The sequence below is a fragment of the Pinus tabuliformis genome, chromosome 1_1 (genome assembly GCF_031772625.1).
Source record: "Pinus tabuliformis cultivar Carrire ecotype Pingquan chromosome 1_1, CPIR1, whole genome shotgun sequence".
In the NCBI taxonomy this organism is placed as follows: domain Eukaryota; kingdom Viridiplantae; phylum Streptophyta; class Pinopsida; order Pinales; family Pinaceae; genus Pinus; species Pinus tabuliformis.
In genome coordinates, this window is record NC_142297.1 from 413,593,810 (window position 1) to 413,613,537 (window position 19,728).

Consider the following 19,728-nt stretch of genomic DNA (forward strand, 5'->3'; position numbering starts at 1 on the left):
TCAACAACGGTTAGTTCAAAGGTCCTCGTGTTCAAAGTGTATAAGATAATAATAATGGGCAGGGGCTTGAAACTGAAAAGGCCTGATATTCATCTATGGAGAAAGATAGATAATAATAATGGGCAGGGGCTTGAAACTGAAAAGGCCTGATATTCATCTATGGAGAAAGATAGATAATAATAATGGGCAGGGGCTTGAAACTGAAAAGGCCTGATATTCATCTATGGAGAAAGATGCATTTTTGCAAGGAAAGATGCATTTTTGCAATGAAAGAGTAGAAAAATACATAAAGACCAAGGTCAAACAGGTGCACAAAAAACTGCAAAGCACAATATTGCTATGCATCAGTTTTTTACTATTTTTTACTTATTATTCCAAATGTGAAGCATCAGCTTTTTACTTTTTTTTTTTTACTTATTATTCCAAATGTGATTCTTATTTATTGAGATATTGTTGTGATGTTAATACAGGCTTCTAACTCCTCCACATACACCCCTTTTTCCTTCTCTGGTTGATGAAACGCCAACTGTTAATCTTTCATAGAGAGGCAGACCTCGAAGTCAACCTACAACATCAAGGGTAAGTGATTTAAGCAAACTTTTTGTTCTAGAGAAGGAAATGAATTGTCGGAAGCTACGTTTCTATGCTTTTGTTTATTTAGCTTTGGTGTAGGCATGATTAGGGCATTTGGGCATCCAACAGGTATGATGCCCTTTATACGGGTATTTTGGCTTCCAAGAGGATGTGGTACCCTTTATATGCCGATTTCATTGCATTATTATGATTCCTGTTGCATATAGGAGGATGTTTTCTGATTGTTACATACAACGTGATTTGTACTTTAGTGCTTATTGCATTTGTTATGATCACTATTTCAGACGGAGATTACCTCTAGGGCTTCTCGAAGCAGTGCTAGTCCACGTCGATCAAGTCCATCGTCTTGTTCAAGCAGTGTAAACACCTTTCTCAGGACAAGGGCATCCTCAGGTCCAAGTGCTAGTGCGAGTCGGACTTTGCGATTTCTAACACCTTCAGTCAGGCCATCTACACCAACATCCAAGCCTTCCACACTGTCCATAAGGTTCCCAACTCCAACACTTAGAAGATCTAGCCCTGGATCTGGTGGTTCAGTGGCAAGGGGTGCATCTTCATCTGGTAAAGCAAACCGTGCTACGCCATCCTCCCCAAAGCTACAGTCTTGGCATTAAAACATTCCTGGATTCACAGCAGAGCCCCCTCCAAAGCTTCTTACATCAATAAGTGATCGCCCCATATCCAGGACAAGAGGTTCAGTTCCCGCATCAAGGCGTGGGTTGTCTCCTGCATCAAGGCCTGGAAGTGAGGCTGGAAATAGATCGAGGCGACAATCTGTTTCACCAACAGTTTCTAGAAGTGTGAGATCTTCGAACAACTGTGATCATGATCAATTCAGCTCTCAAAGTGAGGGATCTGCAGTTTCATCTTGTGAGGATGAGATGGATTCCACTCAATCTGCATTTTCAAGCAAAAAAAAGAACAAGTATTGTAAGCATGGTAAATCGGCAAAGAACAACAGGATACATATCCAAATAGCAGAATTCAGTAATTCTCCAAAAAAACCCTCAAGATCAGTATCAACAATTAATATTTCACCCAGCTCTGTGCCAAAGAGATCCTTTGACTGTTTTGCGCTAAATGGTATGCCTCCTATCTTGGAGTGATAGTCTTTTAAACTTGCAGTGATGTTGTTAGCTGTACTTGAATGGGTTTCCATATTCACTGTTTGACACAACAATATTTTGTGATCTTTTAACTTTGGTCCTTTCTTGTTTTTGCATTCTATTTGATTCCTGTAAAGTGAAAGCTTGAGTACGTTATTTACAACTGATAAGATTGGGATAGCATTGCCTCATTTTGGGTTTGTTTCGATTTGCTTTCAAACGTGTTGATCAAGATTTTGGGTGGTTTCTATTTGCTTTTCCACATGTGTTACGCTTCAAGTTCAAACATATGCACTAAAATGCAGTTGACATCAAATCTGTGAGCCTGGCTTAACCAGTTTCTATTAGTCAATAGCCATCCTCAGTGCCATTGGCGAGTCCTTTTATATATCCAGTGGAGTAGGATGTGTATCACAATAATGATGAATATTTTCCTTTTCCTCCTCTATTTTAATTTTGCTCCAAGCAATGTGGTTTTCATTCCCAAGGCCCGCATATCCTTCTGCCTTTATTTCAAATGTTATTGTATATATATTCGCAGGGTCTCAAGATCCCGAGACACTATTGACGTGTCCCTGCATCTTTTGGTGCAAATGCTAGTAGTAGATTTTGCTGAGCAAGGAATTGATTGTGTTGAGTCAGATCCTTTTTTGGGTTATCTAGTGATGCCATCAATTCAATTTGATACTCCGTGTGAGAAGATGAAAAGGCTATAAAATTTTCAATAGGTTTATGCCTGATGCACTCTCTGTTTCTGTTTCTGATCATGAGTGTAGTTCAGCGTTTCTTTTTCATGAGAGTTGATAGACTGAATTTCTAGAAGAATTTTGATGTAAACAGAAATTAGCTGCTTGTCGGATGTATGTCTTCGAGTTTGAATGTGTGATTTCACTCTATGGATATTTTCAGGTGTGATAGACGACGAAAAGACCTTCAATATGGAGAAAAGTTGTGCAAAGATGATTGCAGTTTCACTTCTCAATATTCTCATCAAACTTTTTGTTTTTTTGTGAAGAATATGGTAGGTTTTTTGTTCATTTTGCTATTGATGTTGTGAAACATTGTATAGAGGCTTACTGTGAGGAGGTATGAGGAATCATAGAGCTTGTTGAAAATTCAGATCCGGAATCCCCCGGTGAACAAACAGGGAAACGAATTATTCCGGAGTCTGAAAAAATGACACAAAATTGTTGGGCATGATTTTCCCATTAACAAATTTGAAGTCAGAATTCTCCAAAATGCCAAAGAAGCTCTCCACCGACTTAGGTATGGAGAAGCAAAAGGCAAATGGCGAATGAATCAATAGTTCAGGATATGACTCCACTAATTGGAAGGCAGTAATTACAGGGAAAAACTTGTCCAAGCTGTGTGAATGCATTAAAAATCATTCGGAAAACATAAGACACATTTTTGATGTAATAGAGAGTTTGTTCTTTGTTGTCTGAACGATTTTTAATGCTTTCACATAGCTTGGACAAGCTTTTCCCTACAATTACTGCCTTTCAATTCCAGGAGTCATATCTAGAACTACTGATGCATTCGCCTTTTGCTTCCCCATACCTATGAATTATTGGAGAGTTTCTTTGGCATTTTGGACAGTTCTGGTTTCAAACTTGTTAATGGGAAGATGCACTTGTACCTTTTTTCAGACTCTGGAATAATTAGTCTGCTTAATAATTGGAATAATTAGTCTGTTTGTTTGTCCACCGGGGCAGCTTCCAGATCTGAAGTTTCAACAAAGCTCCATGATTCCCTATGTCTCGCAGAAGGCCTCTATATAGTGTTCCATGGTATCGGTAGCAGAACGGCCAGAGAACTCGCCATGTTCTTGACAGAATGCAGAGAGTTCGATGATAATAGTGAGAAGTGAAACTACAGTCATTTTTGCAAAGCTATTCTCCATGCCGGCAACAATACTGTACGCACGAGGGAAAAAACAATGAGCACTGGTGCATCAGCGGCCATTGAAGCCCCAATTTTCAAGGAACTAGATAGTTGATTTCCAACGGCCATTGCAAAATATGCTCGTTGGGTAAGTGGGTATCAAAATCCCTTTCATAAGGAGGATTATTAGCTTATAATTATTAATTCCATGAACTAGATAGTCGATTTCCAACGGCCATTGCAAAATATGCTTGACGTTAAGTAAGGTATCAAAATTGCTTAATCCTTCTTCTGAAAGAGACTTTCATAAGCACTTATGAACAGGCAGATTTTGCAATGGTCTGTTGGCAATCGATGACCTATTTCATTCAAGAAAATGCCTTCCAAATCTTTAATTTCTTGGTCGAATATTGAAAATTCATTGTTCTTGGGGCAGGTTTGGGATGGAGGATTAATTTGTTTCGAGTGCAACAGCCCTTATCATCTTGTTTCAACTTTCCACCAATTGATTGGTTGGCTCCCCGGCCGATATGTGGCTAAGGATATGATGGACGTCGTGCTGCAGCAGGCTGACGACCCACAACAGAATGTGAATCGAATCAAAATCAAAGCATGCACTTGCAACTTTTCACAGGAGTGTAGTTTTGCAATTTTTTTTCATTTGATTCTAGACGAATTTTGATGTAATCAGAAAATACCGGCTTGCCGGTGGTATGTCTTCGAGCTCGAATATGCATTTCATTCTATGGGTGCATTCAGATTTTTCGTGTGGCTTACAACGTTGTGTTTTTGGTGATTTTGATGAGTGGTAGGTTTTCGGTGGAAATTGGACTTCTGCAATGTTTCAGTTACGAAGATATCACTGTTTTTTTTGGTATTTTTTTGTTTCTATTGTTGGTTGCATTTCGAGCCGTGTAATTATAAAGATATCTTTTAACCCTTGCGAACTTATGGCTGATGGGGGCAGTAATGCGTCATCCCGGAAGTATTTGAAATGGATGTGAATTAGCCATGTCAACGTCATTGAGAATTAGCCATGAAACAGATGCTTGCTCACGGGTTCTATTAATCTATCAATGTTTGACTGGTGGAGAATTTTCTAATCGGTGGATCATAAAAGTTTAGCTATTCAATCTTCTCCTTCTTGGATCTGTACTAACATGAGCATCTTAATTTTTAATTTCCTAGAAACATTTGATTTCTGTACATATCCAGTTATAAGATTCTGTTTTATTTCTTCGTTTGTAACTTCTGAATTTTCTTGTAACTAATTGGCGGCTGTTTACATGGATTCTTGTCTTTCAGGAATGTCTTCGTTGTAGGTTCTTCAAGTTAGAGAGTGAAGAGTATGCAGTCCCTGCTGAATTGCCTAAAGTTGCTGACAGATTTTGGTCCAACAATAGTGTCAATCTATTTTACTCCACAAGATGGGCAAGTATTTTGGCCAGCATTCTTGAGAGGTTATGATAAGTGCTGCATGCAAACATCTGCATCTCAATCTGTTAAGCTGCTGTTTATGCTCTTTCATGAAGTAAGGAAAAGGGCTCAACTTCCTTCAAAGCTGAAAGTTAGAGATCATGAGACTGACAAAATTGATGGGCACTTCAGTGAAAATGACATCTATGTATTTTTGTGGTTCTGTTGGCTTATGGAACATCATGCATGGTTTCCAGATCTACATTGAGGGAAGGAAGATGCAAGTAGTACACAGCTCCCAGAAATAAATCACCTTGTAAGATCAGCAATGGTGATTTGTTCTGGATCTGACAGAGAAGAATTGCACCGAGAGAATTCAAGTAAAACATCATATGCAAATGTTGAAGTAACAGCTGCAAGTTTTTATTCTTGGATTTTTGCAACAATTCCAGGCCTTTCTCATTGCTTTCCACAGCATGTTCAGGGTGTCATTCAAAGGGCCAATATAAGTCTCGATGTAAATATATATAAAATCTTAGATATCATTTTGGGATTCAATTGCGTTAAGTAAGTCATTCACGTATGACCATTTCCATGAAAGGTAGTCATAACTGACTAATTTCTCATGATTTTTGAATAGTTTACTTAGCACTCATTGCATCGGGTGATGCTCACAGGGGTGAAGAAGTGGGATTGAAACTAGTGAAATGAATCACATAGCTTCAATCATCACTTCCGGGGCTTGCACCCGGTAACCAGGACTTCCCAGGGGGTCACCCATCCCAGAACTCCTCTGGCTCAAGCGCGCTTAACTGTGGAGTTTTCCCCACAATCAAGCCCACTTAGAAATTAGTCAGTTATGACTACCTTTCATGGAAATGGTCATACGTGAATGACTTACTTAATGCAGTTGAATCCCAAAATGATATCTAATATAATGCACTGCGTAAACCCCCATACTTAAATATAAAATCTTACTTGTTAATCATTATTGTTACTCTGTTCGACTTTAGGCATAAGAAGTCCACAGGCTCTATACTAAACAACTATTTTTTTATTGCTCTATGAATGTCTGTTACCCATTTATCTCATGAATTTCTATTATGTTACCCATTTATCTCATGAATTTCTATTGTATTTCATCAATACTGGTTATTCTATATACTTATTATTTGCCAAAGTTTCTACTTTCAAGTTTCATAGATTGTGAAAGACATCAACTTTGAGCCTCTATATAATTTCCCATTGGTTAGTAACAGGCATTATCATTCCAGTGTGCTTTCTAATCTGAGTTTTATCCTTGCTTGACGAACAGGTTGCAGTCCAAACTCCACCACAAAAAGAAGTGCATTCTTCAGATGCAGCAGGGTTATTGAATTCTGGAACAGCATGGGCTATTGCTCTCTCTATTAGAGCTCCATTAGGAGGAGAATGCCTGATGGAATCCTTTATGTCTGTGAGCCATTCTAGCATCCTTCCAGATCTCATATACCGGTTTGTATTATTCTTGTATCATTTTGGCTTATTGAACTCTGTTTATGTCTAATTGTAGGCATCTTTATTCTACAAGTCTAGTTTGGGATTTGTCACAGAAGGGATTGCTTGTATTTATTATGCTAATTTGTTTCATGCCCTGTGGATTTGCTATAAGATTTTACTTTTACTTAAAACTGTTTTATTGTGACTGATTTACCCTCTTTGAGGATGCGAATTAAAAAAATGAATAAACCCTCAAACCAGGAAATTGTTGTTTTTCTCATGTTGATGTAGATCACTTCAAAGTAGCAAAGATATATGTTACTGGGATCCATTATCATGTACAATTTGGCGATTTGTTTAAAACGACACAAAAATGATTTTATATGGTAGCAACTAGCAACTCTGATATTAAAGGTGGACTTGAACAACTAAAGCACAGTGCTGAAATATTGTTCTTGACAGCGTATTTTTGTCAGAGACCAGGAAAGATTGGTCGATTGAAGAGTAAATAAAATGACCATAGAGTGACAATTAGTTACTATGTAACCCTTAACCACCATGTTAGGAAATCCATCGAAGGACCTTCTAAAAGGGGATTTAAGTTACATTTGTCATGTCAGGTTATGATGGTAGACAAGCAAAGCTATTTTGGTAACTTGAAGATAAAAGTTAGCAGTGTTGGCTTCCAGCTGGGGAAGATCACCTCACCTGAATATAGGCATTCGAGCTTTTCAAGGAAAACTTGCTTTATTTGAACACATTAGTCTCTTGAATTATTTTCCAATCGGCTAAAGGGTAGAAATTAATATTTTGAAACAGAAGCTGTTAAAGGGTAGAATTTTGAAGCTTGGACTCATTAACAAGTTGTACAAACCTGTTTTTTCTTTGATGTCTTATATTTTTTATTGGCATTGGTTAATGATGTTTCGTCCTTATTAGCAGTTACTCATTGATTTCTGAATGTGCATTAGATATACAATCTGCTACAAATTAGCCGTGTTGGCTTCCAGCTGGGGGAGATCACCTCACCTGAATATAGGCATTCGAGCTTTTCAAGGAAAACTTTCTTTATTTGATCACATCAGTCTCTAGAATTATTTTCCAATCGGCTAAAGGGTAGAAATTAAGATTTTGCAACAGAAGTTGTTAAAGGGTAGAATTTGGAAGCTTGAACTTATTAATAAGTTGTACAGACCTGTTTTTGCTTTGATGTTTTATATTTTTTTACTGGTATTGGTTAATGATGTTTGGTCCCTATTAGCAGTTAATCATTGATTTCTGAATGTGCATTAGATATACAATCTGCTACAATTATATGAGCATGATATTCATTGTGAAAGCTTTAAGTCTGAAGCAAATATAGGTTGTAGCAAATGAATGTTTGCCAAGTCTGAAGCAAATCTAGGTTGTTTCATGTGAATGTTTGCTGATGTTAGATGCCTACATATATATTGGACACATAGCTATTACACAAATTGAATGGAATAAGAGAGAAACCTGCATGAAGGTTGTTTGAAAGGGAACGATTCCTTTTCTTTATTGAATGAAACATGTGTACGTGTAGTTTTGAAAGTTGAAAACATGACGCTTTCACTCCAAACATGGTCTGACTTCTTTTTAATGCATCTCCTTTTTGGTGATGATAACAGTTAGAATTCGTTTCAATTGCAACAGCGTAGCAGAGCTCAGGGTGCGTATCCACAACTCTTAAAGTTTGTACTCGGAAGTAGCAATTCATTCATGGGAATGGAAATGCATTCACTTACCGGATTTCCGGCACCCCTCATTCATGGAAATGGAAATATATTCACTTACCCGATTAGCCGATTTGCCTTAGGGCACCCCAAACCTGCATCTGATTCTGCTCAGAATCTCAGATCTCCATCGGATTCTTGTGTTTTTTTTATTTTGGATCGGATCTCTTTCCCAAAATAGGATTCCCTTCTGGTATAAGTGGATCCATCCTAGGCAGATTTACAACTGTTGACTTTTGTAGCTTGGGAGGGGCTCCAGGCCCTAGGGTTTGGGGATTGGAGGGCAAAGCGCCACAAGAGTCGCTTGTGGGCCTGGAACCCAAGTTTGGGGTTTTGCACCCATCGTGATTTGGGCCATGAGCACATTTCGACATTTGATGAATGAGGATGATAGCTCTCATCAAAATGAACCCGACACAACAAGAATCATCCGATTTTGAGTTGTAGAAATGGAGAATGAATTTTTGAGTTATTTAATGGGTTTGCACATGAAGTGTCAGGGTCTGCTTGGTGTAAAAATTACTTGTGACAACTGTTGAAGCCCTAGAATGACTTGAAGAAGCCCTCTTCTTGGTGTATAAATAAGAGGTGTTATGAAGCCATATGGACATTCATGCTGGTGCAACGCATGACTTGAAGAGCAGAAAGGAAGCTCAGTTGAGGAGGAGGAGTCTCTGTTCTAGGCCGCAACCCTAGATGATCAAGTGAAGGAGATAGTAGGGCACTCTCATGACTGTCTTGATCAGGGATTGGGCAGGTTCAGCCAGCGTAGAAGGGAGGAGTAAGGGTAATTCTGGGCATCAAATATGAAAGTTACCTCTGAGTATAGGCCAAGAACCCTTGTGTTGATTGCAGGTGGAAGATAGGGCTGTTTGGGGTAGCCGAGAAGTCTAAAAGGTAGCCTAGAGGAGGCCGCATATTTCTGTGTGAAGGACGCAAGCATATAGGGTCTATGGAGGTGCTTTGATGCAGAAATAGAAAGTGCTAGACAGGGTCGCATATCTCACTGATTGCAGGTCCAAAACAGTGGTGTTTTGGAGAGCTGGACAGCGTGGAGAAGGAGGCAAACTAAAGGACTGTTCTGGGCAAGATAACGCAGCAAATCCTCCTGAAACAAGCCGAGAAAGGGACCTTCCTATGATGACTAGGGTGCAGGCCTGTAGGTGAGGTTTTGAGGGTCAAAACAGCCCTAATGTGGAGCTGTAGGTGCCTCCTCACACAACAAGGTCACCTAGCTTGTAAAGGAGAGGAGGCCGCATCATTTGAGGTGTGTTTTGGGCAAGGAGGTTGGGCTGCTGTAGGTTACAGTGGGAGCCCTAACTAGTGACCAAAACTCTGCCCACGAACAACAATGCAGAAGTTTGTACCTCCTCCATCGGTGACTTGTGTTGGGTCAAGTATTGACCAGTTTGGATGGTGAATGTTGGAGGATTGTAGCAGCCAAGTGATTGGGGTGACATGGATTGTCAGATGTCCTAATGAGTGGGCAGATGTTGAAGCAGTACATTGGAGCCTAGATTTGTGCAATAGCTCTTCTATTGCAGAGCAAAGGGCAGATGTGGAGAAGTCTGTTGGCAACCATTCGAAGGGTCTCCTAGGTGTGAGGATGCCCTAACTAGGAGCAGACGCTACAACAACATTGGTCACTCGTGGTTTGTTGGAGGGCAGCGTGAGAGTGGACCAAGTGTGGACGTGATTGGGCACTTATGGTTTGCTGGAGGACATCGTGATAGTGTCCAAGTTGGAGCCTGGTGAGCAACACCTTGATGGACCAAGGTAGTTGTGAGAAAAGCAGTTGTTGAGCTCAAAGGTTTGATCAACTAGGAGTAGTTTGTGGAGCCTGAGACTTGTGTGTGGAGAAGGACTTCTACAGCAGATGATGGGTAGTCCTAGCCTGTGTTCATTGTGGGAGATGGACATCTTGCAGTGATAGGTGGCAGCGCTCCATGCCATATGTTGGTCTTCATCAGTGCAGCACAGAAAGACCATAGTGGGTTGAAGTCTCTAAGTAGCTGAGGAACAGCAATGGTGTTAAGTTTTGTAGATGTTCTATGCTAAGAGCAATTTCACTTTTCTCACAGCAATCATACAAGTAGATAAGCAAAATGCAGATAGAACATATAAGCAGATCTTACAGAAGACAAATCAGAAACAAGAAAAATGTATGTGATCGTTTCGGCGGTCAACAGGATGCTTCAACCAGCAAAGTCTCCTTTGGTCAGCCAGCCCAGCATGTGTCACAACAACCCTAAGATGTGAGTTTTGTTGTGATAAAATTCTCTCCAACTTTTCCTGTATATATATCCATCAATGAGGGTGTGTGACACATCTGTTGGGCATGTGAGCCTACATTACAAAACTGGCTGACCTTGCACATATAATTTATTAAGAATAATAAATTCAAAATATAAGTTCTGCTCATCGGATTAAGACTATTTTTATATGGATTTTACACCTCTCAGAAAGAGGAATCCAACAAAAATATTAGCCTCTTAATCTGAGCATCAGAACATGGAGTTTGGACCTAGTTGTCCAAATTTAACACTCCCTCTCAACTAGGGAGAACTCCATCTATTAGTGCAATTAACATCGTGAGTCATCCCGCCGAAACTTGCTTTGCTGGCTTCTTTATTTCAGAACAGAAGTGGGTCAGTCACAAAGACATCATTCCCCGACTGACATAATCAGTCCAGAGGTCCCAGACCTCACAAATCTTGATCCCAGATCAAGTGGTTGGACCATGCCATCCTAGATAGAGAGTACGGCAATCTCTGATGCGTCCATCAGTCTTTGCTAATAGTCTCTAGCTTTTCCACACCTCATTGGCCAAATGAGAGGTACTTCCCATGAGCCCTGAACTCAATGGGTAGGATGCATACGGGGCACAGATTAAATGAGTGGCGAACCAGCTCAATAATCACAAGGGTGGGGCAGAAGCATTATGAGTGCTTATAGCTCTGAGAAGCTATCCCCAAAGCCCCCCAGAGCTCCCAGAGCTCATCGTCCAACGGGACCCACATCATAGGGTCTTTCCACGACACCAAGACTCTCACGGAAGGTTAGGAACTTGACCTTCCCTAGGGGCTTAGTGAGAATATCCGCGACCTGCTCATCAGTTCCTATATGATCGAGCCTTACGGCGCCTCGCTGTACCATATCCCGGATAAAGTGGTACCTGATATCAATATGCTTGGATCGGTCGTGGAACACAGGATTCTCAGTCATACGAATCCCACTCTGATTATCACAGAGTATTACAGTGGTATCTAGCACATGTTGGAACAGCTCACTAAAGAGCTTCCTCAACCAAACTGCTTCACAACAGGCCATACTAGCAGCAATGTATTCGGCCTCCGCGGTGCTCAAAGCCACCGACTTCTGCTTCCTGCTCATCCATGAGATCGAAGCAGAACCAAGATTGAAACAGCATCCAGATGTGCTCTTACGATCCACCACACTGCCAGCCCAATCAGCATCAGTATATCCCCGGAGTATCACACTCCCGGCAGTGTATCTCAGCCCATGGTTTATCGTGCCCCGAAGATATCTCAAAAGATTCTTGGCACCAACCCAGTGAAAATGATGAGGCTCAACCATCTGTTGACTCAAAGTATTCACTGCAAAACATATGTCCGGATGGGTGTTCACTAAGAACATCAAAGCTCCTATGAGTTGACGATACTCAGTAGGATTGGCCAAGATAGGCCCTGCAGCGCTGCCACTCAACTTCTTAAAGTTGAGTTCCATTGGTGTCGACACGGACTTACAGTCCACCATCCCAAATCTTTCCAGAAGCTTCACAATATACTTTCCTTGAGAAAGGAAAATCTCTCCAGGTCTCTGCCAGACCTCCAGGCCTAGGAAATAGTGCATCAGTCCTAGGTCTTTCATCTCGAACTCAGCAGCAAGCTCCCTCTTACATTGATGAATGAGAGGGTCATCACTTGTCAGGAAGAGGTCGTCCACATACAGCACTAGAATGAGAGGCTTTCCTTCCACAACCTTAAAGTAAAGGTTTGGATCAGCATTGCTTCGAGTGAAGCCCAGCTTCATCAAGTAACTATCCATCCTCTCATACCAAGCTCTGGGTGCTTGCTTTAACCCATAGAGGGCTTTCTTCAACCTGCAGACATAAGTGTCTCGATCTTGAACTTCAAATCCCAGAGGTTGTTCTACATACACCTCTTCCTTTATTGCATCATGCAGAAAAGCGGTCTTGACATCCATCTGATGAAGACTCCATCCTTGCGTAGCAGCAAGGGCTATGATGGATCGGATGGTGGTATATCGAGCCACAGGTGCAAATATATCGTCATAGTCAATTTCTTCCTTTTGAGGGAAGCCACGGGCAACAAATCTTGCCTTAAACTTTTCAGCACTCCCATCAGATCCATGTTTAATCTTGTAGAGCCATTTAGCGGTGACAACAGATTTGTCCTTCGGTCTCGGGACCACATCCCAGACATCATTCTTCATAATAGCCTCATATTCTTCATGCATAGCATCCTTCCAGACTTGATGCTTGATGGCTTCCTCAAAAGATCCAGGTTCAGATTGTATAATAGTACTCATGGCAGCTAGATACCCTTGGTATCTACACGGCTTCTTGCTTTCTCGGAATGTTCCCCTTGGGGCAGCATGACCCTCAGCATCTTCGAGGGTGACCCTGAGCCATGATGGCCTCTTTCCTAGAGAAGGGGAAGGATCAATAGGATCCATTGGCCCTTCAACATCAGGCATAGTCTCATCCTGGGGTTCTTCCAGATTTCCAGGTCTTTCTTCATGGTTTTCTTCAGATCTAGGAAGATCTACTACTTTCTTCAGGGAAGCATCTTCGTCAAAAGTGACATCATGGCTTATCTCTACTTCCCTTTGACCAGGTACATAGACTCTATATGCCTTAGAAGTCTCACTGTAGCCCACAAACATTCCTTTCTTCCCAGTAGCATCCAGCTTATTTCTCTTTTCTTTCGGCACATGAAAATAGACAGGACATCCAAAAATTCTAAAATGTGAGACATCAGGTTTCTTACCAGAGAAAACCTCTTCGGGAGTTTTGGAGTCCAAAGCGGAATGAGGGCATCGGTTTTGAATGTACACAGCAGTATTTGCAGCTTCTCCCCACAGAAACTTTGGAAGACCCTGGTCACATAGCATGGCACGGGCAGCTTCCACAATAGTCCTATTCTTGCGTTCAGCAACACCATTCTGCTCAGGAGTATATGCAGTGGTAGTCTCCCTCTTAATGCCAGCTTCTCTGCAAAAGTCTTTGAACTTATTTCTTTTATCAACAACATTAGACTCCTCATACCTGGTATTTCTGGTCCTGGTATTAATAACCATGACAAGTGTATATATAATCATGACTGCCCGGTGTATATACATGTCCAGCATATATATATAACTTATGTACTATAGCGTATATTGTCCAGCGATTACTGCCCATCGTCAGTACAGTCTACCGTATATATAAAGACCATACACATCAAGACCAGATACATATTAAGACCCTATATACTGCTGGAGCAAGATCATATATATCGAGACCCTGTCATATAACGCTGATGCCATACATCTTGTATCAATTTTCACACCAGAGCAATATCACATATCATCACAGTATCGCGATCATATCATTTGCCATTATAACCAGGGATATTATGCGAATGTCATACCACATCAAAGAGATGAATGTGAGACCATATACCAATGCAATTGTATGAAACCTCCGCAGCCTCGGCGAATATACATAAGGGACATTTGCATACTCTGTTTGTATATATAAGTCTTTGGCATCTTCTGCGTGTATATATAACCTCAGCGATGTGTACAGGAACATTGTATAAAACCTCCGCAGCTAATATCACTCCCCTGCGATGCATACAAGACTTCTGCGACGTGTACAGGACCTCTGTGACCTATATAATATTGTATAAAACTTCTGCGGCTGATATAACTCCTCTGCAATGCGTACAAGACTTCTGCGACGTGTACAGGATCTCTGCGTGCATATATATATCCTCATGTGATGTGTACAGGACTGTCCAGCGAATGTATATAACCATAACTGCAATGTATGACATGACTGCCCAACGTATAATTGCACAGCGTATACATAACTCCAGCTACACCTCAGGACTGTGGAATTTAGATTGCGGTTGACTGTGTCCTTTTATTACTGCGTCCACTATATCATGTCACTAGGGAGACTACCCTGTCATGGATACTATGTTTGCCATGTCATATATATATATATATATATATTGTTAGCCATACCAAAATCCTGTCAGCCATACCGTGTATATATATGTTGTTCACTGTCTGCCATGTCAAAGCACTGTTTGCCATATCATGTTTCAACATGATGTTTGCCATACCATGAAAGAACTGTCTGCCATATCATGTTTCAGCATGATGTTTGCCATACCATGAAAGAACTGTCTGCCATATCATGTTTCAGCATGATGTTTGCCTTACCATGATATTGTCTGCCATGTCAAAGAACTGTCTGCCATATCATGTTTCAACATGATGTTTTCCATACCATGACATTGTCTGCCATGTCAAAGAACTGTTTGCCATATCATGTTTCAACATGATGTTTGCCATACCATGAAAGAACTGTCTGCCATATCATGTTTCAACATGATGTTTTCCATACCATGACATTGTCTGCCATGTCAAAGAAACATTGTCTGCCATACGTTGTTTGCCATACCCTGCCATACACAATGTGGTGATAATATATAATGCAATTTGATAACGTGACTGTGTTTTTCAGCGAGTCATCGGTTATTCCATATGCGGGCCAGAGATTGTGACATACACGGGTATACCTTATGCGAAAAGGGATTGCGGTCATATCATATGTGAGACAGTCTTGCGAACTTATATATTCCACGAACAAGTAGATATGCAAACCAATCAACGGAACATTAGACCTGTGTTTAGGTCACTCCCTTGCTGCGCTATGAAACCTTCCTCCCTGACCGCGTATTAGTTAGGGCATCCTTTAGGATAGCGTATCCCTTTTGATCTCTCACACCACCAAAACCCAAAGACAAGTGGAAAGAGATCACAAGAGATGATTGTTATAGATAGAGTTTGTCTTCAACTTGGCTCCGATACCATGTTAAGTTTTGTAGATGTTCTATGCTAAGAGCAATTTCACTTTTCTCACAGCAATCATACAAGTAGATAAGCAAAATGCAGATAGAACATATAAGCAGATCTTACAGAAGACAAATCAGAAACAAGAAAAATGTATGTGATCGTTTCGGCGGTCAACAGGATGCTTCAACCAGCAAAGTCTCCTTTGGTCAGCCAGCCCAGCATGTGTCACAACAACCCTAAGATGTGAGTTTTGTTGTGATAAAATTCTCTCCAACTTTTCCTGTATATATATCCATCAATGAGGGTGTGTGACACATCTGTTGGGCATGTGAGCCTACATTACAAAACTGGCTGACCTTGCACATATAATTTATTAAGAATAATAAATTCAAAATATAAGTTCTGCTCATCGGATTAAGACTATTTTTATATGGATTTTACACCTCTCAGAAAGAGGAATCCAACAAAAATATTAGCCTCTTAATCTGAGCATCAGAACATGGAGTTTGGACCTAGTTGTCCAAATTTAACAAATGGACAGTTGATAGTTGTTCACAAGTGGAGCTATGAACAACTCAATATGAGTCTCAATGTTTTGTGCCCTTGATGGACTAAGGCACAACTAGTGAGCAGATTGGATAGCCGAGGTTTAGTGGTCAGATGGACTTGGATCGTTGATAGAGGCAGGAGCTGCAGATCAGGAGCCAAAAGACCGCGCAGGTACAGGGTATGACCAAGGGAGCTGTGAGGAGCTCTACATTAGTGAGACGGTCAGAGTATCTTGTTGAAGGTAGATTGGTTGTCGATGTACTGACACCAAGCCCTAGTTTGTATTCTTGTACTAGTGGATGTATGAGGGCCATTGTCCTTGGTACAGGGCCCTAGACTATTGTATTATATGTTGATTAATATAATGAAGTTAGGTTGAAAAATGTAAAAAGTTGTCTATATTTTGTGCATGTGTGATTTACTATTTGTTTATATTTTGCTGTGCAAAGTAGTATTGTTGAGATTCTTGGTTTGGTAGTGTCAAAGATTTTAAGATTTTAACCTAGACCCAAGATCGTGAAAAATCAACAACAATCAGCTGCGTATTTTACCATGCTCATCCCTCATAACAGTGAGCACACAATTTACAAAATAATTATTTGTTAACTTGGTCAAAATTTGAATGATATGCTTTTGTTAACCCCCAGTATCACTTCTTGCTATTGAAGGGTTCAGATCCAACGAGACTCCATCGCACTGGTTTCATTTCAGATACATCCAGGGATCACCTCGATGAGAGTTCTTCTTAGATTCTGTTTGATTATAATCCAGGGAACTGCTATTTTTGGCAACCGTGTTTCAAATTTTAACTCTTTTCTGATTTTCAGAGATCGCAGGCTTGCATGATAGAGATGGCCACATTTTCTTGATCCTAGTGAACAAGCAAGTCCAATAGGAGTGTTTCCACTTATGTGATTACATTTTGAGTCCTTTTTTAGGTTCTAGTGTTTTGTAATAGGTTAATGCTGCACTTAGCCAAAATTTGTTCTTTTCCTTTTTTCTTTTGGGAAACATTGTTTTTTAAACGTGCCTATAATTAGTATTTTATGTGTATTTTGCAAGTATAAGTGGTGGTCATAGCTCCAAATGTACAATGGTGTGTTCTGAAGTTCCTCTGTCTTGAAGAATAAGAGTTTAAAGAATATTCTTGTATGGTTAAATTGTTCCTGGATATAACACTTGGTGGCCTTGTCCGTCATGTGAATTGTAACATAGGCAAACCCAAAATTTTAATTTCTTGGATAAATAAGGGAAATTTGAAGTTTTGAAACCAAGTATGAACGGGTTGAACTGTCGTTAAGGAAGTTGGCTGCCTTGCTAAACCAGTTTCCAGAAAAGCAAGGTATGGCACTTCTCAAAAGCCAACCTTTTCCAATAAAGCTTGTAAAGCGAGGAAAAACTCGAAACTCTACTGTTACCAAAATGAGGAAGCTAGAATAGCGTATACGACCTCATTCCCCTAAAGACATTATTATTACTTTTTTGGTAAAATAGTTTCTTAGTTAGTAAGGAGAAACTGTTAATTTTCGATTTTTAATTTTCCTAAAGATGAAATTAGATGGGAAAAGAGGACAATAGTCATAAATGAATAGCGATAAAAAGGGTGTATGGATTAGAATAAGTGGTACGAAGTTGTGGGCCAATTTTCTCGTGGATCAGGCAACAACAGAGCTATTATTCTTTTTTCTATGGGCGACAATCTTACATCAAAGCCTGTGATTTGACCTCATATTCAGGGCTGCATTATCCACACAATCATGATTGAAATATATTGGCATTAATAAAATTGTATTTCTAACTTTAAGCCCATTACCTTATTTTATCTCAAGTCATCATGTGTTGCAAGGGATATACATGACCTTTGTATGAAGAAACGTGGTTAGTTGTGGGCATGCAAATGTAACCCATTATTTTTGGTTATTGCGTGGTCTTTTTTTGCTAATCATGCTAACATGAAATCTGGTATGAATGCTAAGCTATGGTATATCGATAATGAAATTATGGAAAAGGAAACCCGGTGAGGAATTAGGGGTGTGCATGGAAACTATGGCCAATGAAGGAAATTAATCGCAATTAAGATTTTTTGAGTCCCTAGTAGTGAGATTTCCTTACTAGTTTGTGTTGTAGGTTGTAGCCCAATAAGGAATTGGGATAACCCAAGGGATTGCGTGGTAGAAAAGGGGATCTCCTTCTTTGGGTTGTGCAGGCTGAAGAGGAAAGAGAGCTAGTAAGTTAGGATTTTTGTTAGAGAGAAAAAGACGCAAATTTTGGGAATTTGGTTGTGTGAGAGGACTAGAGCCCACCATTGGATAAATTCTTCTTTGTGGACTCGGAACCTCAACTTGGGGGTGGCTCATTGCCAAACAAGGATTTCAGCTATGAATTTTGCAAAGTGACCATCACAAATAGTGACATTTTTGCACACAACTCTAGCTAAGTGGTGTTTTACCTTGTTTATGTCCCCATACATAGTAGTGAAACAATATTTTCCCTTGATTTCATCAACTAGAACCACTCGAACACAATGTTCCCATGAATCAAGGAATGAGTCAAATGGTTTAGAATACTAGTCAACAAGGAAACGTTCTCTCCATAAGAGAGGAACATGAAGCTTACATGTGGCACAATAGTTGAGGCACTCCATCATGTGAGTGGTTCCATAGAGCAATAACCACCTCAACAACCTCATAACCAATTATAACATGTAACAATTGGTGCAAGTTTGTAACCACATCATAATTGACCCCATCAAACTCACAACTATGGTCAACAAGGCAAGATGTGTCACAAATCCCAAAGAAAGTACACAAATCTCAAGGCGTGGTACACAAATCCTAGTGCACCCACTTATAGTGGTGGATCTAACCCTTTTACAAGTCATTAGGTGATAATGTAGTGTTTTCTTTAGCGACGTCACAACACAAGTTAATTTTAAGATTTTATTAAAGTTACACGATTAGGGGACAACCATATCCCTTATACTTGTGATAAATCCTAAGATAAGAGTTCTAATTTAAGTCGATCATGTTGATCAACTTAACGATGTTGATTGGAACTTATTGTCCCACCGTGCTCTGTTTGGCTTTTTCCAGAGGTGACGTCGATGCTATCCTGGATGAACATCCATACATGCAATCTTTTGTGGAATAACATTCACCATTCTTCATGATATTTTTAAATTTATTTGTGGATACTGTTCAACTTATTAGTTGATACTGTTTGATCGCATGCATCATCAACTGGTAGGGGGCATTTCGATCAAATATTGGAGTATCTATTTGTATTGCAACAACAAAGAAATGTATCTTAATAAAGAAAGAAATATCACATTCCATTACTAGTGTTTACTCACGAAGACCATATGTTATACATCCATACGTGAGTTGTAAATTAGAAAATCTGTCTTATAACGAGCGATGTTAACTAAAGTTTTCAAACATATTGAATTGAGAAAAATAGGAGTTCTATCTGAACTCTCCTACTGCGGACTAAATCCGACACACACAAATTTGCCAATTAAAATTATATGGATACGAAATTCGACGAACACAAATATGCTAATTAAAATTATATGGATACGAGATACATTTCCAATGAAAAGCAATTTAGACGATTTATTTTAGGTTACGGTTTTGGGCATCATTATCTTGCTACTTTAATCTCTAGTTGGAAGTTAATTATTATACTACGAGTATTAGGAAGCAAATTGATGTTAATTTTTATACTAGGAGTATTAGGAAGCAAATTGATGTGGTGTTTTTGTACTTAATTATTATACTAGTAGTATTATGAAGTTCTCTTTAATTTTTAGGTTCTTAAGTAAGCATGCTTCA

At 39.8% G+C, this 19,728-nt stretch overlaps 1 protein-coding gene across 10 annotated transcripts in view; it reads left to right on the forward strand.

The window, feature by feature from the left end:
* Positions 1-454: 454 nt before the first annotated feature.
* The window catches only part of LOC149213453 (uncharacterized), a 188,967-nt gene continuing 169,693 nt past the window's right edge, over positions 455-19,728 (forward strand). The window contains exons 1-7 of one of the 10 annotated variants that reach the window (XM_089392015.1): positions 721-1,677; positions 2,610-3,732; positions 4,021-4,173; positions 4,397-4,458; positions 4,890-5,517; positions 6,316-6,494; positions 7,451-8,110. In XM_089392015.1, coding sequence (XP_089248141.1) covers positions 5,329-5,517; positions 6,316-6,494; positions 7,451-7,571 — 489 coding nt within the window. In that variant the 5' untranslated portion in view covers positions 721-1,677; positions 2,610-3,732; positions 4,021-4,173; positions 4,397-4,458; positions 4,890-5,328 and the 3' untranslated portion in view covers positions 7,572-8,110. The other 9 variants (XM_089392011.1, XM_089392012.1, XM_089392013.1 and 6 more) reach the window with 9 other exon arrangements.